This window comes from Mesocricetus auratus, unplaced genomic scaffold (genome assembly GCF_017639785.1).
Source record: "Mesocricetus auratus isolate SY011 unplaced genomic scaffold, BCM_Maur_2.0 Super-Scaffold_100018, whole genome shotgun sequence".
Classification (NCBI taxonomy): domain Eukaryota; kingdom Metazoa; phylum Chordata; class Mammalia; order Rodentia; family Cricetidae; genus Mesocricetus; species Mesocricetus auratus.
Genome location: NW_024429199.1, coordinates 51,953,570 through 51,980,777, shown reverse-complemented (window position 1 = coordinate 51,980,777; position 27,208 = coordinate 51,953,570). Strand labels below are relative to the sequence as shown.

General features: G+C 41.2%; 1 protein-coding gene across 1 annotated transcript; it reads right to left on the bottom strand.

Moving 5' to 3' along the window:
• Positions 1–9,388: 9,388 nt before the first annotated feature.
• On the bottom strand, positions 9,389–26,707 carry LOC101826919 (zinc finger protein 431). The gene is given in 6 exon segments (XM_040728154.1): positions 9,389–12,230; positions 12,232–12,483; positions 12,485–14,509; positions 15,639–15,699; positions 15,899–16,025; positions 26,218–26,707. Coding segments are annotated over 6 exon segments (2,613 nt in total). The 5' UTR covers positions 26,263–26,707; the 3' UTR covers positions 9,389–12,127.
• Positions 26,708–27,208: the final 501 nt, after the last annotated feature.

The window sequence follows — 27,208 nt, the reverse complement described above, 5'->3', positions numbered from 1 at the left end:
CTCGCCCTGAACCCGGGTGCCTGTACTTGTTTGTGTGAAAAGTTTTGCAGGTGGCTAATCTATTGTGAAGCTGAAAATATAACTGAGTGGGTCTGGGGTCTTTCAAAGGCACAGGGTCCTTTGTTTCATAGCAGGGAGGTCATGCAACCAAACACAGGTCACATTCAAACAACATCTGTTGTTAAACAAAAAGCAGTCATGGATGAGAACACAAGGAAGGGAGGCCTTGGAGGCAGGAAAGAGACAGTGGAAATAATGTAAATATAATCCCAAAAAATTATATTACAAAGTTGAAACACTTTATGGCCATGTGCTCCAGAGACTCGGGATTTGTATTAGAGCACAACAAGTACTACTCACTCTATTTCTCTCAGGGCTATCATTTTAAACCTGGGAAAAATAATTATGGTAGGCAGGCCAACACCATTTTATCCAGTGATTCTGTTTAGGTTCAAATGGTGTAACTGCAGTAATCTGGTTTCATGTTAAGTTCTGTTCTTTATTTAGATTGTTGATTGCCTGATCCTCGCAACTGAGAAATGTCCAGTCAGGGCATTTATGAAACATCTAAAATTGATTACCTGACTCCACATGGCTGATGTCAACTACTGTCACAGCAGGAAATCTTTCTCCCTTCTTCTTGTCCCTCCCTTTTTGTATTTTGACTACACAAGTATTAAAGTTGGTCAATGAAATTCTTACACAGGTTCTCACTTAATTTGTAAATTCCCAATAAAATCTAGATAACTTGGAGGATATTCATTTACTGTTTATTTTTCCCTCCCAGAGATCAGTCAAGGCCCAGCCTGGAAGGAGTTATGTGACTGTCTTTCCAGCCCTGGGCAGCAGAAGCAGGATTAGGTGTTCAAAGCAATTCTCAATTATACAGTGCGAGGCAAGCCTGAGCTACAGGAGACATTGATCAAAACCAGGGGTTCCCAACCTTCATAATGCTGTGACTCTTTAATACAGTTCCTCATGATGTAGTGACCCCCAGCCATACAATTATTTTCAGTGCTGCTTCATAACAATAATTCTGCTGGTATGTATTGTAATATAAATATCTGTGCTTTCCAGTGTTCTTAGGTCAGTCCTCTGATAGGGTCATTTGATTCCCCCAGAGGGAGCTGTGACCACATAGGTTGAGAACCACTGCTCTAAACTGATACAAATAAATAAACAAATAAATAAGTGAAAGCACTGAAGAAAAAAATGGAATGAAATTATTAAACCAGGAAACAATGGAAAACAGAAACAAAGGGATTATGGCATTGAAAGAAAATGAAATTTCAAAAATGTTATAAATAACTGATTTTTTAGGGAGATAAAAGTAATTGAAAGAACACTTAGCTATACTGACTTTGAAATGCAGTAGGTACTTCCCTGGTAGGGAGAATGCCATTATTAAGACATCATATGACTTTGTCACATGTAAAATGTTAGCTATTGAGTGATGTAAGCTGACACATGGAGTTACAGCCAATGGCCTGTGCCTCAAACCTCTGAGCTGACTTAACTGTGTCAACCAGGATTGCATATACATATCTGCATAGAAGAATTGCCTAATTACAAATTCACTGTTCATTGGCTCAATATAACCTTCCCAAGCTGTACACCAACACTGGTCTGTGTTCATTCACATGACATGAATTAAAACATGCTGGGAAATTAAAAAACATCCCTGGTACCACAATCATGTCCCTTTTCATTCTGGTGACTCCAGCAGCTGATTCCCTGCCCTGTTTCCCTGCAGTGCACACAATGAACTATTCCTTCTGTTTTGGTTTGAAGGCAGAAGCAATGCTCCACATGCAAATCCTTTTCCTGTGACTGCTTTGGATAGCTGACTCCATCACTCAAATGGACAATTTTAAATCTCTGAGGTGGTACAGTCATTTAAGAATTTTGAAGGTGTAATATAGAGGACAGCAAGGTCATTGCCCTGGAGAGCAGCAGACTGGAATCAAAGCTGCCTAATCAACATAAGAGAGTTTGTCTCAGAAACATCTTTTCTAACAAGATGGAAATGCAGCTGTCCTAGAATTAAGATGACTTCTCAAGGAGAAATTACTTCACACACTTGGAAGGTTAATTTAAAAAAATCTCTTCCATCTCTAGCTAATGCTCAAAGTGGAGCCAGCTTAGACACACTTGCATTCCACATATGCCATCATCCTTAAGTGTCTTTTAGGTTCATGCTCCAGGTTACAGTTTGAACAAATTAAATAGACACAGGCAACTTGTAGGTCTAGCCATTCAGTTATACAGGAGGATTACACAGCAAAGATATATCCTAGAATAATTCCTAAGTACACCAGTGATCTGGCCCTGAGCTCACAGAAATCTGCCTGCCTCTTCCTCTGGAGTGATGGGATTTAAGCTTCTTAAGAAGAATAGCATCTTGTATGCTACTACCAGGGGGTAAATAGAGGGAGTAGAAATACCAGGAATCATCATATGATGGGACAAATTCAGGAGGCAGCTACTCCAATGATGCTACACAAGGGAACACAGGGTATCTCAGTAACATTACTAAGCCCACAGTGGCCTTGGGACCAATAACCAAAGCCCCATGTGTGGAAAGAGTCAAGTTCTCAGGATCTGAAGCAACCCCTCCACAAAAGTCATGGCTGCATATCATTACCAGCTCTCCCAAGCAAATTCCTAGTTTTAAAGAAAGAGCTCTGCTTTACTGTCAATACACACCAGGCCCCTAGGGAACCCTCCCAAGACCTAGGCCCCAGCTGTTACTAACTATTCCAAGAATGTTCGTCTTCCCTGCCTGAGGACCAAAAAAAAAGCCTTGCTTGATCATGCAAATCCTTAACATAACAGTGTTTTACTTTTCAAACAGTTATCCGCTGGTGTTCTATTGCCCATCCAGCATAACTAAGCTTGTCTCAAGAGGAAAACTTTAAGGTTGCTAGTAACCCTATGATGCCTCCTTGAGCAGCTTGTTACCCTCCTGTTCTTTGACATGAATGTGGGCCTCGTGAGTGGTTGTAAATCAGGGGAGGGGAGGCTTCTTTGTAATGGTATAGAGCCAAATGTCACAAACCCAGTGCACAAATGTGTATCTTCACATGCTAATTTCTAACAGGCCTGGTTAGCATACACTTACCTTTTGGGTGTCTTAGAGGCAGTCCTCCCTCAGTTAAATTCTACTTTATGAGACTTACTATTTATTGCCTAAGCATTGGCAAATCTTTATATAACCAATTCTGCTCTTCTATATCAAGGCCTGTAAGTGGAGTGCAACCAAACACATGAGATGCCTTTTACAGCATCACAATAATAGATGTTTACACATGAAGTAAAATGCAAAGTGCTGAATGTTTAAAAGACACTAGAGCAACAGCGCCTCTCCAAGCTCAGCAACCATGGATGAACCAAAAGCATGTTGATGTTGGCTGCAAAGATGTTTCTACACACAGTTCCCTGCTCTCCTTGCTCTCCCTGCTCTCAGAAGATTCAGCCCACAGACCAAAGTTCTCAGCCCATGGCACAAAGTTACTCAGAGGCCTACCCTTGGGTCCATGTAAAACCGAACAGGACAGGGAATCTGGCTGCAGGTTCCCACTCAGATCTGGGGAGGACTCACCACACCGGCTCCTGCAACTCACCATCTGCTCCTCCCATCTGGGGACAGCAGCCCCTCACTCACTATGTTGTGGTTACCCAGCTTGCCTAAGCTCTCCACTCACCTCGGCCCACCACTCCTCTCAGTCTGTAGTGCCTCACTCACCATGGTGCGGCTGCTGAGATTACCAATGTTCTCCCCAGAACACAAAGGCACAGCACAGAAACAACTTCTGACTTCCTGGGGCAAAGAGCTGAGCAGAAAGCCTGGCTCCTGGAAGAACCGCCCACCTGACTGGTGGGTCTGCTAGAGGCTCTGATTGGCTAGTGAGGCCTGAGTGACAGGACCAGGTGAGCAGAAGAGGCACAGCATAATGGTTTAATCTGAGCAAAGAATTCCTGGGTGGCCCCAGGGAAATGGAAAACCAGAAACAAAGAGGTGAATCCAGAGGTGAGGGATTTTAATGCCCTCCAGGGGTGAAGCCACCAAGGGCAGGCTTTTAAGGGTGGAGTCTCGACTGAGGTGACTCCAAGGGAGGGCCCACCCTTGGCACCTTGAGGGCGGGGTTTGGAACGGGTCTACCAAACATTCTAACCTCTTTGCTAACCCTAACCCTAACCCTAACCCTGTAGGACTTCCACCTAAACAACCCAGACTCCTTGAGTATAGGGGCATAGGTTTAAGTCTGGTTTCCTCCTGCTGACAAGGGACGATGTTGGGGGGTGGCAGGGGAGTCAGGAGTGGGTGGGCTCACATTTAACAGAAGTATGAGTGGAGAAGTAATCAGTTAACTGCCATTCTGTATACCTCAGACATCTGTTCCTTGAGGAGGTGGAGAAGGCAGGTTGGGTAAAGCTTCCATCATAACAGGGAGGTGCAGGTAGAGAGGCTTGTGTGAGTCCAGATGGTGTTTGTTAGCACCTTTCCAAGCCCTGTCCTCAGGGTGCCAAGGTGGCTCCTCCCTTGGATTCACCTCAGTTCAGACTCCAAAAGCCCCCACCCTAACTGGGTGTTTGGCACCTCATGACTTGCAGTACCCAACACCAGCAGTGGCTGCACAGGTTCAGAAGGCACTCTAAGATCCAGGTGTGCTGCGCGTGGCTGCTAGGTGAGGCCGCCAATCCACGGCCAGGGCCATGCCACGGCCTGCCCAGGACACACACTCTGAGAGGGTGGCTCCAAACTACAGATCCCAGCATGCACCTGGGCAGAGCCCGGGCAGCGTTGCTCAGTAATGATGCCTAAACCGCACCCAGGATGGCTACAGGTGCCAGCACTGGCCCGTGCTCACAAATACAGCCAAAAATATGACAATTTATCATGTGCAGAGGATTCAGTTTATAACATGTGAGCCCACCTAAAGCTCCCATGCACAGCCGAAGAGCATTAGACATAGGCAGCAGATTCCAAGCTCACCCGGGTACACCTGCCCCCAAACATTTTTTTTCCCTCACCTCCACCCAGAGCTAACTCTCACGCTGAATTGAAATGAGACTAGGAAATGAGGGGGGCTCCCCCCCAGACCCAGCACAGAATTCCTGTTCCTCCCTGAACTCCTTGACCTCTCCATTTCATCCGATTCAAAGGAGTCCAGCCTTCCAGCTCTGGGAGAGGTGTTTCCCTTGTGTTGTGGTTTCTGATTGATTTTCTCACTTCCTGCTGCCAGCCACCCAATCTCTCCTGCCCTAAAAACCAAACCCTTCTGGAGGTGCCTCCATCTCCAACTCCTTTCCACAAGTTCTTTCTGGGATACACTTCCAGCCACTGATATGAAGTCCTCCTTGATCGTGGAGCAACCTGCTAACTGCAATGATAGGTTTCAGCTCTCACTCTCACAGTTAGCAATAGGAGACCCAACTGACTGCCTCTTGAGTGATACAGTGTCTTCCACCACAGCAGCTACTGGGAATAAAACTCGTATCTACTTTGTAGACACTTTGGTGCTTGCTTTGGAATTATTTACACCTTGGAAAGAGTAATTGCTAGTTTTCTTTATTCTAGATGTGATAGTTTATTAGCCTATAATTAATCAAGAAGACATCACTGAATTTAAGCTTTGGAAGCCAAGCTGTAAAGTGGATTTATGAAGTTCACATGTCTGTAGTACAACATATTTCTTTTATTTATCTGCCTTTGTCAAAAGGCAATTGAGAATAAAGGGAGGATATAGGGTTTCAATTCTTTGCATGACTGACATTCAAACTGCTTACCCGAATTTTTAAGTTTATTTAGTTATTGTGATGACTGGTCTGCAACTCCTGGGCATAAGGTAGCCTACTTTACTGTCTCAGCCTCTGGGGTAGCTGGGATTGCTGGATCATGGTGACAAGTACCCCACTACCCAATTTTAATGTGAACTTATAGAGAAAGAATACTTCTTATATATGCTGTTTAAGTAGTGATTGATTTTTCACCTTTTAGAGATTTGTCCCTGTATATTGTTGTGTATGTATCTTACATCTGCTTTTCTTGCTGTTCAAAGATGCCCTTGCAACTTTTTTTGACAGTCCAAAAATATTCCCCAAACTGAAATATTTAAAAAATATTTTAGGTTATTGCTTGCTAAGCTTTGGTGACTAAGTGTAGAAATCAAAGATGATAAGGTTTTAATTTGTTTTGATTGGTATGTAGATTTTGTGAAAGTCTGTAGGCCCCTTCCTTCCTTACCCAAGACTTCATGTAGTGCACACTCATCTTGAGCTCTCTATGCAGCACCAGAGGACCTTGCAGGCTTGATTATCTTGCCTCTACCTCCTAAGTGCTGGGTGACAACTGTGCCTCTCATTTTGCTGGGTTTTTGAGGAAGAGTCTTACTATGTTGCCCAGAGTGTCCTCAAACTTTGGCTATCTTCATGCTTTAGCCTCCTGAGTCCTGGAGTTACAGGTCGTCCAATATTGAGCTACTAGACCCCACTGATGGTCAAGTTTTTAATCAAGGTGTCACAGAGGAAGTATGGCAGTGACCTCCAGTCTAGCCAAAGACACTTAACTGTTGCACTCTGGAGCTTTACTATAGTTACTTAATTTGGGGGTTTCTTGTTAATCAACAGGAAAGCAAATACACTTTAAAAAAGTCAGGCAGTGGTGGTTCAAGCCTTTTGATTTAAGCACTGTGGAGACAGATGCAGGTAGATCTCTGAGTTGGAGGACAGCAAATGCTACAAAGAAAAACCCTGTCTCAAAAATTATATATATATATATGTATGTATATATAATATTTACTTAAAATTATGTGTATATATGTACATGCATATGCAAGTGCCCATGGAGATTAGGAGAAATTATCATCTCTAGGAGCTGTAGTTACACATGGTTGAGAGCCATCAGGGCTAGAGGGTAGAAATAGAACTCAAATCCTGTTGAAGAACAAGAAGTGCTCTTAACGTGAGCTATGATGCTAGCCTAACAGATGCACTATTAACAGTTATTCTGCAGATTATTATTATTGTTGTTGTTCTTTGATGCAGCTTTGGGCACTGAAACACGATCCACTAAACTCAACAAACCCACATGGAGTTTATTGGGAAAAGGAATGAAGGGCGGGGTAGTTGATAACCAATCAGGAGCAAAAATGGAAAGAGAGAGAACAGGCAGGAGGTACTTGCTCATAAATGGAAAGGGAATGGTTTAGAACAATGCTCAGCAATTTGGGATCTTGAAACTGGAGTCATGGAGCTGCCTTTGGCCCAACTCTTTGTGGACTCTGCATGCAGAGTTCTTATGTAGCCAATTAAAGCATGTACGATGCAGCCATGTGAACTTTGACAGCCTTTGAACTGTCATCGAGGAGCAGTCACCTGTCAAAGACAGATCCTGGGGTGAGGGAAGGTCACCTGGAGAAGAACAGATAAGATTGAACCCAGGGCCGAGAGGGAATGAGGATTAGAGAGGCCCCTAGACCAGGAAAGGCTCCCTAAGGAGAAGGCACAGGCCCTGGAGAGGACTGGTGTGGAGTGACAGGCGGGTGCTCAGGAGAAACCACCTGAGCAAGAGAAGGTGAGGACTCAGAAGCAGGAACAGGGCCAGGTTGCCCAAGACCTGGGTAGAGGGAGAAATCAGGAGATCAACAATTATTATTAGGCAGTACTACCTTTTCTGTGTGCTATTATTTCCTTTGTTACTTACAAAATATTTGTTTATAAAAAGTTATAAAGGACACTAACTATGGGTGTGGTGGCACAGGCAGTTCTCGGACTTTGAGGCCAGCTTGGTCTAGAGAATGATGTCCAGGACGGCCTGGGATTCACAGAGAAACCCTGTCTTGAAAAGCACAAAAGGCCACTGCAACAAACATGTTTTTAGTTATCACTCAAGATGATAAGTAAAACATCTCATGTATCCTTGTCCTCCTACATTTCAAGCATTACCTTAAGAGTTTTCTTTTGCGGGGTGTTGGTGGTGCACGCCTTTAATCCCAGCACTCGGAGGCAGAGGCAGGCGGATCTCTTGAGTTCAAGGCCAGCCTGGTCTACAGATCAAGTTCCAGGACAGCCTCCAAAACAATTCAGTGAAACCGTGTCTCAGAAAAAAAAAAAGGTTTCTTTTACATTTTTTTACCAGTGAAAAATGTCTACATTTTGTCTGTCATGTACAATAATTTGGGGATAGGTTTTTCTCTTTCCTGTCTGGTTAGCCTTATCCCTGTCAAGAAGTATTTCTGGTACAAATCTGTTATTAAACTTTAATAAGAAACATATGAGGCTTTCTCAGGCTGTTGGGTATTAGATTGAATTTGTGTAGAATCTGTGTTTGGTGGCAAGGTCTCACTACATATGTTTCAGTCTATCCTCAAACTCAATTGTCTGTGTAGGCTGGGTTTGAACTCTAATGCTGTCCTCCTGCCTCAGCCTCCTGAGTTACAGGGTACATGTGTGAGCCACCATGCCTGTTTTCGATGTTATTTCCAAGGAATCATTGCTGAAGTCAACATTGTCAGGCTTTTTATCCCTTGTTTTTCTTAGTTTAAGTATTAGGTCTTAGGTGCAAGTCTTTGGTCCACTTTGAGTTGATTTTTTGTCTTAGGTGAACATTTAACTTCAGTATTCAGTGTGGGAATACACACTTTTCCTAGCACCATTTGTTAAAAATACTGATCTTTTCATAGTGAATGGTTTTTGCACACTTACCTAAAATCATATGCCATATACGAGAGGGTTTGTTTGTGGCCATCTGTTCCACTGGTTAGGGTTAGGGGTCTGTCTGTCTGTCTATATCAGTCCCATGTAGTTTCGATTACTTTAAAGTCAAGAAGTGTGAGTCTTACAGGTTTGTTGGGTTTTTGTTTGTTTTTAGTATTTTGTTTTTGGTATCTTTGAAATGGACTCACAAAGCCTAGGCTACCCTGCAGAGTGTTGATCTTTCTGCCTTAGCTTCCCTAGTGTTGAGATTTGCCATAACTGGTTTCAGTAATGTTTTATAATTTCCATTTTTAAAAATCTTTTAACTGCCGGGCGGTGGTGGCGCACGCCTTTAATCCCAGCACTCAGGAGGCAGAGGCAGGCGGATCTCTGTGAGTTCGAGGCCAGGCTGGACCGATAGCCTCCAAAACAATACAGAGAAACCCTGTCTTGTAAAAACCAAAAAAAAAAAAAAATCTTTTAACTGCCTAAGTTAATAGCATTTATTCTTAATGCTATTTTAAATTGAATTAATTTTGAAATTTTCAGACTGTTTACTGCTAGTATATGTAAGTGTAATTGATTTTTACATGCTAATTTTAAATCTCATTATATGTGTGTATGACCTGTATGCCAGTACCATTATTCTCATGCCAGTAACATCAAATTATGATATTATATACACAGTTGATTGATGATTATCCTACTTTATTACATCTCTACCAGATAAATGAAAATACTGTTTTGAATACATACATGAAGTAGTTAATGTTTCTTATATACTCTTAAGCATTTTAAAATTAACATTTTTAAATGGTGTTGATAAAACAGTATACATTGGGTACAGTATATGATCTACCCTTAGACATGTATTCAAGAGGCAGACACATGAAGATCATTGAGCTCAAATGTAACCCTCAATCATTACTGAAATCCAAGTCAGACTGAATAACAAACAACAAAATCTCAAGGAAATTTCTAAAAATATGAAAAACAAAACCAGAAACAACAACCCACCACCCTTTCTCAGACATACTTACTTTAATTTACTTCCTTCAGGGCTACCATGAAAAAGAAATGGAGCAATATTTCTTTCCTTGAACATGAAGACAACTATGATGTCTAAAGTTTTTACCAAATCATTTTTCTCTTGTATGAGTTTGTCCCTATTTTCTGACTTCAAAATGGCATAAACAGGCTTTAAAATATTTACAGTGCCAGATATGTTCATTCCCAGGACCAAGGTATGATTATTGACAACTGGTACCAGAAGACCCAAGAGTCTATCATTCTCAGGAACCTGCATGTACATTCACATACCCACACAAACACACACTGACATCACATAATTAAAATTAAAATGATTCTTCAAACAAACATATTTTCACTCATGAAAGTTGTTCTTTGTTGAGGCACCTAACAGCTTACTTATAGAGATTTTTGTCACCATAAATTGGTTCATGTAGCAGAAAGCAAGCATATAGGTTTGAAGTCAGAGAAATCAATCCTTCTAAGTCGGTGATATCACTTGGGGGAAGATGTAGGAAATGTTGCAGTGTTGGAGGAAATATGTCACCAGGGGTAGGGTTTTGAGAATTTACATGTACACAACACTCCCAGTTCCCACTCTCTGCTTTATACAGTAGGTTAAGGATGTGAATTCTTAGCCTCCTGCTTTAACTGCCATCTCTGACACTTGTTGTCATGCCACTCTCATGGTGATCTGTATCCTTCTAGAACCAAGGATCAGATTAAACTCTTTTATAAGTTGACATAGACATTATATCACAACAACACAAAAGGAACTAATACAAATCCATGAAGTTTTATATCTGAATTAATTATTTCATATAATTGAAGTGTAAAATTCATAGTGTAAATGTTACAGTTCTGAGGTGAGGGGAGATAACATGTCAAAAGTCAAGCTATACCTTCAGTAGTGAAGGGACGATACCTACAACTATTAAGAGAAAGGTACTATGTTGGAAAGTCAGGCTATACCTGAAGCTGTGGAGGCAAGGTATCCTAGATACCTACAGCTCTGAAGAGAAAGGTACCCTGACTGTCAGAAGTCAGGCTATATCTATCCTGGTTACCTACAGCTGGGAGAAAGGAATCCTGATTGTAGGGAAGTCAGGTTATACCAGACTATGGAGGGAAGATATCCTGAATACCCAGCATTTTGAAGAAAAATGTATTATGACCGTCAGAAATCAGGATATACCCACAGCTGTTAAGGGAAGGTATTCTGGGTTTCGATCCACTCTGAAGTTTCCCAGAAGTGTCCATTGCATCTCTGTCCCACTCCACTAGAGAGTTTCCCGAGAAAGTTGTCCATTTCTTCTCAGTTATAGCCCAAATTGGTACTCTTCTGCTTCACTCAATTAAGGGGGAAACCACTATAGAAAGGTAGCAGTCTGTTCTGGCTCCAGCAAAAAGTTGTTACCTCTGTTTCACTCCCTAAGGGAGCATCCCAGCAGAGGTGTTCATTGCTTCCCTGCACCACTCCACTATGGAGTTTCTGCTCCAGACTGGTGAAAGAAAGTCTTCACCCCAAACTCTTATTTAAGAGATTTATTTTAGAGGGAGGAACCGAGGGGAGTGGCTGCCTCTGTCAAGGTGGAAAAGGGCTTCTGTCACTGAATAGGCACAGGGCTTTTATATAGGGCTTCTTATGGGCAGTTTTTCCTTGGAGATTTTCAGGGTGGGAATTGGTGGGATTTCAGTCACTGAGCTTAAAGAAGCTGAGAAATTGACTGTATTTCTTTATCAGGGAATGGTTGGTTTTGAGCTCAGGGATTCATTGGTTTTATGCTCAGTTTGTCAAGGGTAGAATGTGTTTCTTTGGTTCTGGTTTCAAGACCAAGGTGTTTCTTTCATTGGCTCTGGATTCAGGGACAAAGTGTTTTTCTTTGGCTCTAGTTTCAGGGTCAGGGTGTGCTTCTTTGGCTGCGGATTCAGGGCCAAAGTCTGTGTCCTTCGCTTGCTCTGATTTCAGGGTCACTGTGTTTCTTTGCTGGACTCTTTTACCCTACACATAGGGATTCATAAATTCACAAGTTCATTTTCCCCATGAGTTTGCTGGTGCAAATGGTGTTAAAACAGTCATCATAACACTTGAATAGATTGCTGACACTGTCAAATTCCTTTCTATAGAATAAACACTCTTGTTTAACCGAATGTGTGTTGGAAAAGATCTTACCAAATTCTTTATAATAAGGAGCCCTCAGCATCTTTTTCAGGTACTCAAAGACTAATGTAATATGCAAAGGCATTAACAGATTGATTTCACAAAAAAAGTTTTACTCATGTATAAACTGTAAAACTTTACCACACCAATTACATTTATATAGCTTCTCTGCAGGGTGATATTCTCTCAAGATTTCGGAGACTACTGACACATGCAAATACTTTAACACAGTGATTACACTCAGTGTTTCTCTCCTTTATGTGTTCTTTTATGACACTGAAAAATGCTGTGATATGCAAAGGCTTTACCACACTGATTACATTCATAGGGTTTCTCTCCAGTGTGTCCTTTCATGTATTTTCAGGCGACTGAGGCGTGCAAAGCCTTTACCACACTGATTGTATTCATAGGGTTTCTCTCTAGTATGTGTCATTTCATGCATTTTCAGACTACTCCGATGTGCAAAGGCTTTATCACACTGATTACATTCATAGGGTTTCTCTCCAGTATGGGTCCTTTCATGTATTTGCAGGTGACCGTGTTGTGCAAAGCCTTTACCACACTGATTGCATTCATAGGGTTTCTCTCCAGTGTGTTCTTTCATGTATTTTCAGGCGACTGGGGCGTGCAAAGCCTTTACCACACTGATTGCATTCATAGGGTTTCTCTCCAGTATGTGTCATTTCATGCATTTTCAGACTACTCCGATGTGCAAAGGCTTTATCACACTGATTACATTCATAGGGTTTCTCTCCAGTATGGGTCCTTTCATGTATTTGCAGGTGACCGTGTTGTGCAAAGCCTTTACCACACTGATTGCATTCATAGGGTTTCTCTCCAGTATGAATTATTTTATGCCTTTGAAGAGTAATGTGATATGCAAAGCCTTTACCACACTGATTACATTCATAGGGTTTCTCTCCAGTATGTGTCCTTTCATGCATTTGCAAACTACTGCGACGTGCAAAGGCTTTACCACACTGATTACATTCATAGGGTTTCTCTCCAGTATGTGTCCTTTCATGTTTTTGCAGAAGACTAGAACGTGCAAAGGCTTTACCACACTGATTACATTCATAAGGTTTCCATTCAGTATGTGTCATTTCATGCTTTTGCAGAAGATTAGAACGTGCAAAGGCTTTACCACACTGATTACATTCATAGGGTTTCTCTCCAGTATGTGTCCTTTTATGTTTTTGTAGAAGATTAGAACATGCAAAGGCTTTACCACACTGATTACACTCATAGGGTTTCTCTCCAGTATGTGTCCTTTCATGCATTTGCAGAATACTAGACCGTGCAAAGGCTTTACCACAATGATTACATTCAAAGGGTTTCTCTCCAGTATGTGTCCTTTCATGCATTTGCAGAATACTAGACCGTGCAAAGGTTTTACCACAATGATTGCATTTATAGGGTTTCTCTCCAGTGTGTGTCCTTTCATGCATGTGCAGAAGGCTAGAACGTGCAAAGGCTTTACCACACTGATTACATTCATAGGGTTTCTCTCCAGTATGTATTCTTTCGTGTATTTGCAGACTACTACGATGTGTAAAGGCTTTACCACACTGATTACATTCATAGGGTTTCTCTGCAGTATGTGTTCTTTCATGTCTTTGCAGATAACTGTGTTGTACAAAGACTTTACCACACTGATTGCATTCATAGGGTTTCTCTCCAGTATGAGTTATTTTATGTCTTTGAAGACTAATGTGATATGCAAAGACTTTACCACACTGATTACATTCATAGGGTTTCTCTCCAGTGTGAGTTCTTTCATGTCTTTGAAGGTGACTAGAACATGAAAAGGCTTTACCACACTGATTACATTCATAGGGTTTCTCTCCAGTATGTGTCCTTTCATGCATTTGCAGACCACTGCGTTGTGCAAAGGCTTTATCACACTGATTACATTCATAGGGTTTTTCTCCAGTGTGTGTTCTTACATGTATTTGCAGGTGACTGAGACGTGCAAAGCCTTTACAACACTGATTACATTCATAGGGTTTCTCTCCAGTGTGTGTCCTTTCATGCATTTGTAGACTACTGCGATGTGTAAAGGCTTTACCACACTGATTACATTCATAGGGTTTCCATCCAGTATGTGTTCTTTTATGTTTTTGCAGACTACTGTGACGTGCAAAGGCTTTACCACACTGATTACATTCATAGGGCTTCTCTCCAGTATGTGTTCTTTCATGTTTTTGCAGAAGACTAGAACGTGCAAAGGCTTTACCACACTGATTACATTCATAGGGTTTCCATCCAGTATGTGTCTTTTCATGCTTTTGCAGAAGACTAGACCGTACAAAGGATTTATCACACTGATTACATTCATAGGGTTTCTCTCCAGTGTGAGTTCTTTCATGTATTTGCAGGTGACTGAGGCATACAAAGCCTTTACCACACTGATTGCATTCATAGGGTTTCTCTCCAGTATGAGTTATTTTATGCCTTTGAAGTGTAATGTGATATGCAAAGACTTCACCACACTGGTTACATTCATAGGGTTTCTCTCCAGTATGAGTTGTTTCATGCCTTTGAAGATGGGCATCATATGCAAAGGCTTTAACACATTGAGTATAAACTGAAGGTTTCTCTCCAGTTTGACTTCTTTCATTCCTGCAATGATGATTGGCACATGTAAAAGCTTTATTACATTCAATGTGTTGTTGAATTTTTATATTTATATGAATTAATTTTACAGTTTGGTCCATTTGTAAAGAAGAATTAGATCTTTCGGTTCTATCACTGTGTTTACACTCATGTTGTCCCCTTCATTTAGGGTTGTTTTGCATCTTTGATGATACCCATTGTGGTAAGATCCTTTCTTACATGCTCACATTTACAGAATCTTTTTTCTATATGAAATTTTTCACATATTTAAATAGAACTGGAAAAACTCAGAGCTTTACCAACCTTATTGCATTTATAAGTTTTCCTATACTTTGAGTCATACTACATTTGCTAAGTGAACTAGGACAAACAGAAGTATTTACACAGTACTAGTACTCATAGGGCATTGTTGATATTTTAACAATGGATCTGGACAACCAACTAATTCTTCACTTGACTCAAATTAAACAAGTATACTCAATGTGGAGACTGAGGTATATCTTCTAACTGTCCTGAGAGAGACATGTTAACATTTTTCCATATCCCTGTGGTCACAGGGTTTGTACACAGAGAGACATACAATATACCTAGTAAGAGAAGAATAACAAATGGTTTCCACTTTGAATTCACATTTTGAGTTTCTGTTCCTTATAGATGTGTTATATAAGGATTAAGGTTTCTCCACAACAACTGCCCATTGACTCTTAATTCTAACTGCCCCTCACTAAGCTTAGCACAGTCACAAAAGGCATATTAGTAATACTAGCTTAACTATGGACTATTTGCTGATTAGAAGGTTTTGGAGATTTATTTATCACCTCTTTAATGCATATACCTTTTGTAATATGAATGGTATGAAACATATGGATTGAAAGTTCTACAGCATAGCTCTCATGCTGCTATAATTCAAATGATATCTGTTAAGGCATTGTTCCCTTATCTTCTTTCTTGAAAGAATGCCATGCAAATGCAATTCACCTACCTGAAATTGAGGTATATCATTTTGTGAGAATTTAATAATCATCCATGAACTTTAAGCTGTGCTTATTTATACTGTTGCTTTTGTTTTAAACTTCCAGGACATATTACAATTACTTCAGAGGCACATTTGTGTCATCTTGCACATGAAAATTACCTTTCATATCTTCTAGAACTTTGACAATATTCTTCAACATGATGGTCTTCCCAATTGTATCCTACAATGTAGTACCAGAAAATGTACGTTATATTATTGAAATTGTCCAAAATTTAAGTTACCATCTTCAGTGAACATTGGAGTCATGCCTAATTGATTCACTTCATTCTTCTTCTTTCTCAACCAAATTATAGAAGAACATCAACAACCAAGGAATAGATGCCCTTTATTTTAAACTGTGAAGAATAATTCAGTCTTACCTACAGTAGTGAGGTTCCTGTAGGTCTCTAGCATCACATCTTCATAGAGTTTCTTCTGAGAAGGATCCATTAAAGTCCACTCTTCCCAAGTGAAGTCAATATGTACATCATCATAGGTCACCACATTCTAAAATATCCCATGCATGTGTAAAACAGAAAACATGATGCCGACAACATTGTAAATGTATACTTCACTTCTTTGACAGTATAGTCATATAATTCTGGTGCTCCCCACACTTATTTGATGACATAGACATTATAATAATGTAATCACCAAGTCAATTTAGAAGGAAACTGTATAGGAGGTTCATCTCTGTTATTTCTGTACCCTTTGAATCAAATATCACCTTGGAAGAGCAATACCTATTAACAAACAGAGAGACAAGTAAATAGATCAACAGAACAAAGTACACATGAGAGAAATTGTATGAACAATTACTAACTACAAAAAGAAAAATAAGATGGACAAGCTGGGTGTATTGGCTCACACCTTTAACCCCATCACATAGAAGGCAGAGGTAGATATATTTACTTCTGAGTAGAATGTCAGCCTAGTCTATGCAACCAGGTCCAGGACAGCCACAAGAACATATTGAGACCCTGTTTTCTGTGCAAAAAATTGGTCAAACAAATCAAAAAGACAGAAAGCACTCAGAGGTTATATACTGAAGTTCCTACAAAGAATTATGCATCCACTCCAGTTCTGCATTCATTTTCCAGAAACCCAAAGTGCCCTAATTTAAACTGAAACATCAATAAAATTTCACTAAAAGGCACTGTGTGTTTAAACAGGTACTAATGAATAGATGAAAACATTAGCAATATAAAGGCTGATCATGAACAATCAACACAGGGCAGGAGAGATGGTTTATTAGTAAAGAGCTCTTGTTGGTCTTGCATATAGGTGGGCTCAATTACAAGTACTTACATGGGGGAATCACAACCATCCATTATACCAAGGTCAGGACTTCTGAGATCACTGTGAGGACCAGGTACCCATGTAGTGTATATCCATCCATACAGGTAAAATACTCACATTCATTAAAAAATTGAAAACAAACATGACAGGAAAGAAGAAAACCATGCACCTGCAATGACTCAGAAGACTCAGGCAGTATTAATGTAATCAATATAAACCATCCTGGGAAACAGAATGATATACTCTACCAAATTTTAAAATTCAAGATATGGGTGACAGTCACAAAAAGAGAAACATGGTATGTACTCACTCATATATGAATTTTAGACGTGAATCAAGGGAGTGCTAGCATACAATCCCACTGCCAGATAGTCTGGGAAAAAGAACCTTCATCCAATGACTGATGGAAGCAGAGACAGACATCCACAGCTAAATACTTAACTGAACTCTGGAATCCAGTGACAGAAAGGGAGGACTGATGAGCAAAGGGGTCAAGACTGGGCTGGTTTAACCCATAGAAACAGCTGACCTGAACAAGGGGGAGCTCTTGGACCCAAGACTGAGAGGACAGCATGGGACTGATCCAGACCCGCTGAATGTGGGTGTCAGTGAGGAGGCCTAGGCAATCTATGGAGCCTTGGGTAGTATTTATCCCTGGCATACAAATGGGCTTTGGGTGCCCATCCTACAATGAGGGATGCTCTCTCAGTCTGGACTCTTGGGGGGAGGGCCTAGGCCCTGCCCTGGATGAAAGGACAGACTCTGGAGATTCCCCATGGAGGGCCTCACCCTCCCTGGGGAGTGGAGTGGGGATTGGGAGGGAGGCTGGGGGGTCTGGTGGGGGGAGCAGGGGAGAAGGGGAGGGAGAGGGAGCTGGGACTGACATGTGAAACAAGCTTGTTTCTAATTTAAATTTTTAAAAATGAGAAAAAAAAGATATGGGCGAAACTCAGTACAACAACATATGCTTGACATGTACAAAAACCTACATTCCAGGCCCATCACCCAACAATACAAAAATAAAAATAGACAGGAATGTTGACCCACCTTTAATCACAGGACTTGGGACTGAGAGACAGAGGCATCAATAATTTTGAGGCCAGCTTGGTGTACAGAGCTACTTTCATGACAGCCAGAGCTACACAGACAAACCTTCTCTTCAAAAACAAACAAACAAAAAAAAAAAAAACTTAAAACATCAGGCTACTAAATTGCCTTATCACTGAATAGCAATCACTTCTACTGTGCCTTATGTGATTTAGAGACAGTCTATATGGGTGGTGAAGGCATGACAGCACAAGAAGGAAGCTGGCTGATTAGTTTGAAACACAACACAGTAGACACAAAGAACAGGAAATGGGATGAAGCTATAGAGACTGATATCACACTCCTAATGAGGAATTTCATCCAGAAAGGCTCCTCCTAAGAAAGGCTTCACAAGCAATCAAAAGAAAGTCACAAAGGAAAGACACGTGTTCAAATACATCATCCTATCTGGGAGGTTTTTCATGAAATCAACCATGAGGAAAATGCATTTAGTCAATTTATTGAGCCTCATAGTCTGAAATGGCCCCTACACTGTTCAAACTTCCAAAGTCTCTTCTGACACTCAAGGTAAGCTCTTGACTGTGAATGACATCTTGTAAAATCAGATAACAAGTTACATCTTTCCAACATGGCAAAGAATACCACTCACGTTTCAAAACAGAGAAATGAAGACACAATGAGGTAAGATTGGACCAAGGCAAGACTGAAGCACAGTAGGACAAACATTAAATCTTACATCTCTGTCTCAGATGCAGAGGGCTTCAGTAACAAAGGCCTCATCCCTGCCAATTCTCATACATCCCTCTTTGGTTACTTTCACCCCTTATATGCAACCAGGTCTTGACAGAAGTGTCATAGCTTATGGTCTCAAAATGCAACCCTCAATGTGGTGGAATATTATTTTAAGATGGGTTATATTTGTTTATGCTGTGGAACATTTGTTTTCATGATGCAAGTATGTGCTGCATTCTTTTATGTGACATTTGCTTAACTCTGTGAAGCTGTGATACTTTGTCTAAATACTTGACTGGTCTAAAAAAGAGCTGAACTGCCAGTAGGATGCCTGGAAAGGATAAGGCAGAGCAGGCAGGCAGAGTTAATAAATGGGAATAGATATCTGGGAGCAAAAAAGGAAGGAGGATCAAGAAAAGGAGAGGACACCAGGGGCCAACAACCCAGTTGCACAGCAAGTCTCAGAGCAAAAAGTAAAAAAGGGTATATAAAATGGAGAAAGACAGAATCCCAGAGGAAAAGGATAGATGGGATAATTTAAGGAAAGCTGGCTAGAAACAAGCCAAACTAAGACTGGGCATTTATAAGGAAGAATAAGCCTCTGTGTGTGACTTCTTTGAGAGCTGAGTGCCAGGCTCCCAAAAGAGCAAAGAAAAAACAAAAACAAAAAACAAACAAAAAAACACACCACCAGGCTTTCTCCTCACAGCTTCATGAAATGAACTCTCACAGTCCCACTCCAGGGGCTCTCTCAACAGATCAAGCCACATCACCCACATTCAGAGGGTCTAGTCTGGTTCCATGTAGGTTCCACAGCTGTCAGTCCAGAATCTGTGAGCTCTCATTAGCTCGGGTCAACTACCTCTGTGGTTTCCCAATAATGATCTGGATTCCCCTTCTCCCCTCAATATATTCCCTTCTCCCTCTCTTCAACTGAACTCCAGGAGCTCAGCCTAGTGCTTGGCTGTGGGTCACTGCATCTGATTGCATCAGTTACTGGAAGTAGGTTCTATGATTAAAGGGGAAAGCCAGTTCAGGCACCTCTCCACAGCTGCTAGGAGTCTTAGCTGGGGTCATCCTTGTGGATTCCTGAGAATTTCCCTAGCCACAAGTCTCCCTGACCCCATAATGGTTCCCTCTGTTAAAGTATCCCTTTCATTTCTCTCCACTACCACCCATTCCCCAACTCTGTCATCTCGAGCCATCATGATCCCATCCCCCATCCCCTCCCTTCTAACCCCCTCCTAGTTTATCCAAGACTCATTATCATTCTCCCCTTCCTGGGGCGTTCAATATATCCCTCTTAGGGTCCCCCTTTTTACCTAGCTTCGATGAGATTGTAGATTGTAGTATGCTAATACTTCAATTTGTAGCTAATATCCACTCATGAGTGAATATATACCATGTTGGTTCTGCTGGGTCTGGGTTACCTCACTTAGGATCTAGTTTCATCCATTTCCCTGAAGATTTCACAATGTCATTGTTTTTTGTTTTTTTTCTGTTGAGTTCTTTCCCTCTCCATTGTGTAAATGTAACACATTTTCCCTATCCATTCTTTGGTTGAGGGACATCTAGATTGTTTCCAGCTGAACAAATGCCCTTGTGGTATGAGTGTACATCCTTTGGGTATATGCCCAAGAGTAGTATTGATTGGTCTTGAGGTGGATTGAATCCCAATTTCCTGAGAAAATGCCAGAGATTTCCAAAGTGGATGTACAAGTTTGTAAATGGGCTACCTTGTTCACCCTTCACATAAGGGTTTGTACCTAGCTGTATTATACCTTGTTATGCTGTGTTTGATTGATATCCCTGGGATGCCTCCTCTTTTCTGAAGGGAAACAGATCTGGGATATGGGAGAATGGGGATTAGCAGGAACTGAAAGGAATGGAAGAAGAGGAGGCTGCAGTCAGGATGTGTTGTGTGAAAGAAGAATAAATGCAAAGTAAAAAATGAAAACATATTTAGTACAATGATCCACATAACCTGTAACAACCCAAACAGTGCAAATGTCCAATGTCTCTTCTGACACTCAAGATAGTCTCTGGACTGTCACATCTTGTAAAATCAAGAAAAAATTAAACATTTCAAACACAGGATATATTGCCAATCAGAAAAAGAAGAATATAACTGTGTTTCAGCCCCCAACTCAGGCAGACATCCCCTGCTCATGTGCATGTCACACCAGCCAGAAGAACAGGTAGGCAGGCCACCAGCACATGAAACTATACTCCTACATTCCCACAGACACATTCCCCCCAACCCTACAGCCACCACCCCCAAAGCCATGTCCCTATCCCCAAATCAAATGGATACCCTCTGCTCAAGTGCAGACCACAACAGTCAGAAGATAAAGTAAGCAAACTGAGTCCAAGATACTCTGATGGACCAGAGGTCATGCCAGCCATCAGAAACTGTCTCTCCACAGACTCTTCCCAACCACCCCTCCCAAAAAAGTCAGGCAAATTAAAACATAATATAGTACGTTTTCTGTAAAAAAAAAAAAAAAAAAAAAAGAACCATTTTCCAGAGAAACAATAAATTTAAATGACAATAAAATGAGCAACATACATGGTACCACTGACCAAACAAGACAAAAAGACATACCTACAAATATGTATCATGGTCCCTTAAACAAGAATGACAAGATGTTAATGAAAATTAAACCATTAGAAATCACTGCCCAGCACTCATCCTGTGTACTCAGGTTCTGTCCTTTACAGCTTATAGAAAATGGAGCAAGTGAGGAGAGGTGTTCTGCCCAAACTGGAGAGATTCACTTGAGGCTTTCTGATGTTAAACCTTGTAGAACATAGTTTTGACTACTAAAAGGATCTCATTCCCTAATGACAAAGAAAAGGATGTCTGTTAGGATCACTTAGGCATCATTTTGTTTCCTGTGACTGATGATTGACTTAAGTCTGCATCAGACTGAAGAAATGAAAACTTTCGCAAATCAAATGCAAGATAACAGATTCTTAAAAAAACAGTACATGACTTGTATTACACACCTAAAGAAAACTGGGTTTGCTCTAATTGCTTTATGAGTCACAAGAACTTTTGAAAACAAGTTTATCCCCACATTTTGTATATGTTTATATGTAAGAGAGAATACCTTCCATGAGTATACAAGTGACATAAGAGAAAAGAGGGTGTCAGAGGTGGTTATATGTGGTAATAAATTATTTATGGTTTATTAAACCTTGCCTGAAGATTCAGGCAAGACAGCCACAAGCTATAGAGGTTAGTCAGTGGTGATACACACCTTCAATCCCAGAAGCCATACTAGATAGCCATAGAGCCAGGCAGTGGTAGCACACACCTTTAATCCCAGGACTCAGAAGACAGGCAGACAGATCTCTGTTAGTTCAAGGCCACCCTGAGCTACATGAAATTGATCCAGTCCTAAAGAGAAACAACTCATACAAAGGTGAGCTCTCCTAGGATTTGAGAGGTATAAAACAAAAAAGCAAAGGGTCTCACGAAAGATCTATTCTCCAGCCATGCTGAGGACAGGACACATCTTTTTCAGCCTGAGGTAGAGGTAAGAGCTAGTGGACAGCTGTTTTGCTTCTCTGATCTTCAGGTTGAAGCTTAAACCCTAATATCAATCTCTAGGTTTTAATTTTCATGTTACAAGTACCTCCTATCTCTGACTCCAGACAAGATTTATTATCAGAATATAATCAAAATATCACACATTTCCACCTTTTTGTCTGAATAAAAAGGGGAGGTTTTAATTAACATAGTAAAACTATATATAATAAGTATAACAACTATATACAAATAAATACATGCATGAAATATATAACAATATCAAGTTCATATCTACTTGGTAAATCTAGAGAAAATATCTTATTATCTATCTTATCTTGGTGAGTCCAAGGTATTGTACCTAAATTATTTTCTATCCTAACACACACTCCAAACACCCAACCCAGCTGCCAGTCACCTAGAGTCACTCCTTACTTGCCACTCCCCTCACAATCCATTGCTCTTTTCTTCTAGGAGGCTCAGAAGTGTCTCCTACAGAATGCTAGCCCACAGGCCAGGAATCAGATTACCCCCCATGACTGGAGCTGATTGCTGCAACCTCCACCTTCTACTCACCCCCACCAAAACAGTGTCTGGGGCCAATGCAGGGGCTCTGCTCAGGAGACTGTGGGAGGAGAGTAGTGAAAAAAGCAATGGCTTTACAGCTCCAAGAGCTGTGGTTCCCTCCCTCCCTCCTCCACTGCTGCAGAGCCCTCCCAGCGCTCAAGTTTATTTTCCCTAGTTTTGTTTTTTTTCTGTTGACCCCAAACTCTGGTAAAATTAAGGGAAATTTAATTATGTTACTTTGGGTCTGGTCACCCTTAAACCCTCTCTACATTTTTTCTAGAATGTGTTCGCAGTTAGTTAAGCAGGCTTTGGAAGACCTTTTCCTAAACGAATGCTTCATTGCATTCTTTTTGAAAAGGCTTTGCCTCCTCCAAACCCATATGACTATCCTTCTTGTCAAGAATAAACAAGTCCTAACTCTGCAGACTCCTACAGAACTAGGAATCTAGGCTCTAGGGCCTGCAAGCCCTTGCCACACGAGAATCATGTGTCCCGGGTGTCCCTATTCCTATGCACCCATTTAGAGTTCATTGCCCCTCTGGGAAACAGTTATGGCAGCCTTGCTCTATCCCCTGCAAACCTGAATATGCAGAGAAGCAGGGGAGCACCAACTGTCACTTCCTACCTCTACATTTCCTCCACTCAAAAGGGCCAAAATCTTCTCTTCAAGCTGCCTTACCACTGTCCTGTCTTCTCTCTGTCTTCAGGCCTCCAAGGCTCTATGGTCAGGTAGTGGCTGGCCCCGCCCTCTGACTCCAGGCAAGCTTTATTCATTAGAACACAATCAAAATATCACACATTTCCCACCTTTTCTCTAAATAAAAAGCACAGGTTTTAACTAACATAGTAAAACTATATACAGCGAGTACAATAACTATAAACAGAGATATACAGGCAATAATTGTATTAACAATGTCTAGTCCATTAGCATTTGATAAATTCAGAGAAAATACTCCATTATCTATTCTATATTGATGAGTCCAAAGTGTTGTACCTAATTCATATTCTATCCTTGTATTAGCAACCCAAAACTATCTTCTTATGTGTCTGAACCTTATACACTTTATACTTCTTCTGTTAGTGTCTTTTCTGAATTTGGTAACAAGGAAAACTATAACTAAAACTATCTAGTCTTCATCTCCATCAGAGACCTGAGGAAATAATGTTATCTGAGTAAAGAGGAAGTGCAGAGCAAACAACTTCCAAAACTAAGAAGTGAGAGAAACATTTGGATCCTTCTATAAATTAAGGGCTTGACTGCATGAAGTCTTCTACTTGGCACAACATTCCTAGGCTTCCAATGCAGAGCAAGGGCCTTCCCTGATGAGAGAAGCCCTTCCGTGTTTATGCTTCTCTTATTGGTTGTTGAATAAAGCACTGTGGGCCAATAGGGAAGCAAGATAGGTGGCACTAGGAATTGAGGAGGTTTCTGGGAAACAGAAATACTCACGATGCAGGATACAGGAGAAGTAAGAGGTCCATTTTCTCCGGTAAGAGAAGACCACATGGAAATACTCAGACTAGCAGTTATGGGTTAATAATTAAGTCAGAGATAGCCAATAAGAAATCAAGCAAATGGCCAACAGCTTCATACGTAATATAGCATTCTGTGTGTTCATTTGGGACTCACGCAGCTCTGCGACATGCAGTAGGAAAGAATACACGTTACACTTGCATTTCATGGTGCGTAAATCCTTGAAAATTCCTGTCTCATTTTCACCACTAGAATTTCATCTGAAACTTTCTGGGGCTGTTTTTCTCAACAAAAAGTCTACAGTAGACATTTCTCTACACAGAAATCAATAATCAACCTCATTTGAGAGGAAAGGAATGAAACTACTAATGACCTAGAAACAATGGAGAACAGAAACAGAGATAAGAGCAGCAATGCACTTAAAGAAAATATTTTAAAATAATATCAATGAGTGATTTTTAAAAACATAAAATAATGTATTTTAAAATAAAAACGGGCTGGAGAGATGGCTCAGTGGTTACAGCACTGGCTGATCTTACAGAGGACCTGGGTTCAAATCCCAGCACCCACATGGTGGCGCACAACCATCTATAATGAGATCTGATGCTCTCATCTGGCCTGCAGGCATGCATGCAGGCAGAAAACTGAATACACAATATATAAATCTTAAGAAAAATAAAATAAAAACAAACTTAGCTATATTGACTTTGAAAAAGGGAGGTCCTTCCCTAGTAGCAGGAATGTCATTAATAAGAGATAGATTGACCCTGACCATATGCATATGTTGATGGCTGAGCTCTGTAAACTAACACACAAAGTTACAGTCAATGGCCTGACTCTCTGAGCTGATATAACTGTGTCAAGCAGAATTGAACATAACTGTATAGGAGAGTTGCCTAATAGCAAATTCAATATTTATTGGCTCAAGATAATCTTCCAAACTGTACACCCACACAATCTGGTCTGTTATCATTCATATGATATGAATTAAAAAATGCTAGCTCTCCTGAGAATGCTCATCCTCCATGCCTGAGGTCTTAAATGAAAGCATTGAATGATTAGGTCAGCCCTTAACACAATAGTGTTTAATTTTCAAACAGTTGTCACCTGGTGTCATATTGCCCATCTGGCAGAACTGTGCTTTTCTCAAGAAAAAAAATGAAACTTTATGGCTCACCAGGCTCTAAGGTTGGTTGTGACCCTGCAATGCCTGCCTCCTTGAGCAGCTTGTTAGATGCCTTTTCTTTGATATAGGTTTGGGACTACTGGCTGGTTATAAATCATGATTGGCTTCTTTGTAATGGTTTGGAGCCAAATGTGTGGACAATCCTGGTGTACACATATCTATCTTGGCGTCCTAATCTCTAACAGGCCTGGTTAGCATATACTTGTGTTTTGAGTGTCTTAGAGGCAGTCCTCCCTCACCTAAATTCTGTTTTGTATTGGTAAATCCTTTACATCACCAATTCTACTCTTCTACATCACAGCACACTGTTGGAGTGCTACACAACCTCTGCAAAATTGATTATAAATGGATCTTAACACAGAAAGGTAAAATGCAAAGTGCTGAATATCTAGAAGAAACTAGGGAAACTAGCCCTCATCTAGCTTCACAACCTGCTTTCTATGGATGCACCAAAAGCATGTTGAAGTTGACTAGAAAGATGTTTCTACACACAGCTCACTGCACCAAGTGCTCTGAACAGATTCAGCCCACAGAGCAAAGTTATTCTGGGTCCAGGGAGTTACAAGGAAAACACAGAACCTTACAGGACAGGAAATCTGGCTGCAGTTTTCCAACCATATCTGGGTAGGACCCACCACACTGGCTCCCGGACCTCACCATCTGTTCCTCCCCATCCAGGAACAGCAGCTGCTCCCAGTGCTCTGAGCGGATAGAGCCCACAAAGTTATTCAGAGACGTATCCTGGGTCGAGGGAGTTGCACAGACCGCACAGGAACTCAAATGTCTCACACCACAGGGAATCTGGCTGCCGTTTCCCACCCAGATCCCGGAAGGACCCGTGACACGGGCCCCAGCTCCTTACATTCTGCTCCTCCCCAACTGGGGACATCAGCTCTCTGTTCACCATATCGTGGTTTCCCAGGTTGCCCAAGCTCTCGGCTCAGTTCCCTGAAGCAGAGCACACAAAACCGCTGGTGCCAGATCCTCTTCAAAGCTGGTCCTGAAGTCCGCCACAGGAAGGGCCCTGCACCACTTCTCACTGGCAGGTCGCCTGGAGGCCCTGATTGGCTTGTGAGGCCTGAGTGACAAGAGCACCTCCCTTAAGGTTATAGTGTATTTAAAGACACAGCACAATGTTTCCTGGCCATGCATTTCCTCTAACACAGACCTTTCCCAGATCTGCAAAGATATGCATTTCAATATCACTTGCCCCTGGATCCAATAGGTGACCCTGCTTTCTTCCTGCATTCCATAGGCACCTCCCTTTCTTCCTCCTGGACATAATGTGGATTACAAAGCCCAATATACTATGTGGGGTGGAGTGATTGCTGTCACATGAGTGGACAGATGACCAGAATATTAAAAATTAAATACAGCTTTCACAACACAAAAGATATTTGTTCTGTGACCCCATGGTGAGGTCAGGTAAATTGCATGTAATTTTTAACCTGGTAGCCACAGGGACTTCAGACAACCTTGAGGAAAAAGCAGGAACCAGATCACAAACAAGATGACAGGTCCCCCCAGAAGGCTGGGTGATTGTTCCATTGCTTTAGAATTTTATTCCTGAAATTCTTTTCTTTTCATGGTAAACGAATAGCTTAAGTATTTTATTTGTTTGGAAGTAAGCTTGTTAACACTGCTATGCCCAAGTCACTAAGACCCCCCAGAGACCACCAAGGAGACATACTTATGGAACTGCAAATGCAGGGCTTTATTTTTCAATCCTACCAATAGGGACTCTATCCAGCAGTCTCCAGAGGGAGTGGCACCACAGTTCATTACACTAGTTTTAAAGACAAAAATCAAAGGATTACATCAGTAAGTAGGGAGAGGCATGGGTTAGATATTGA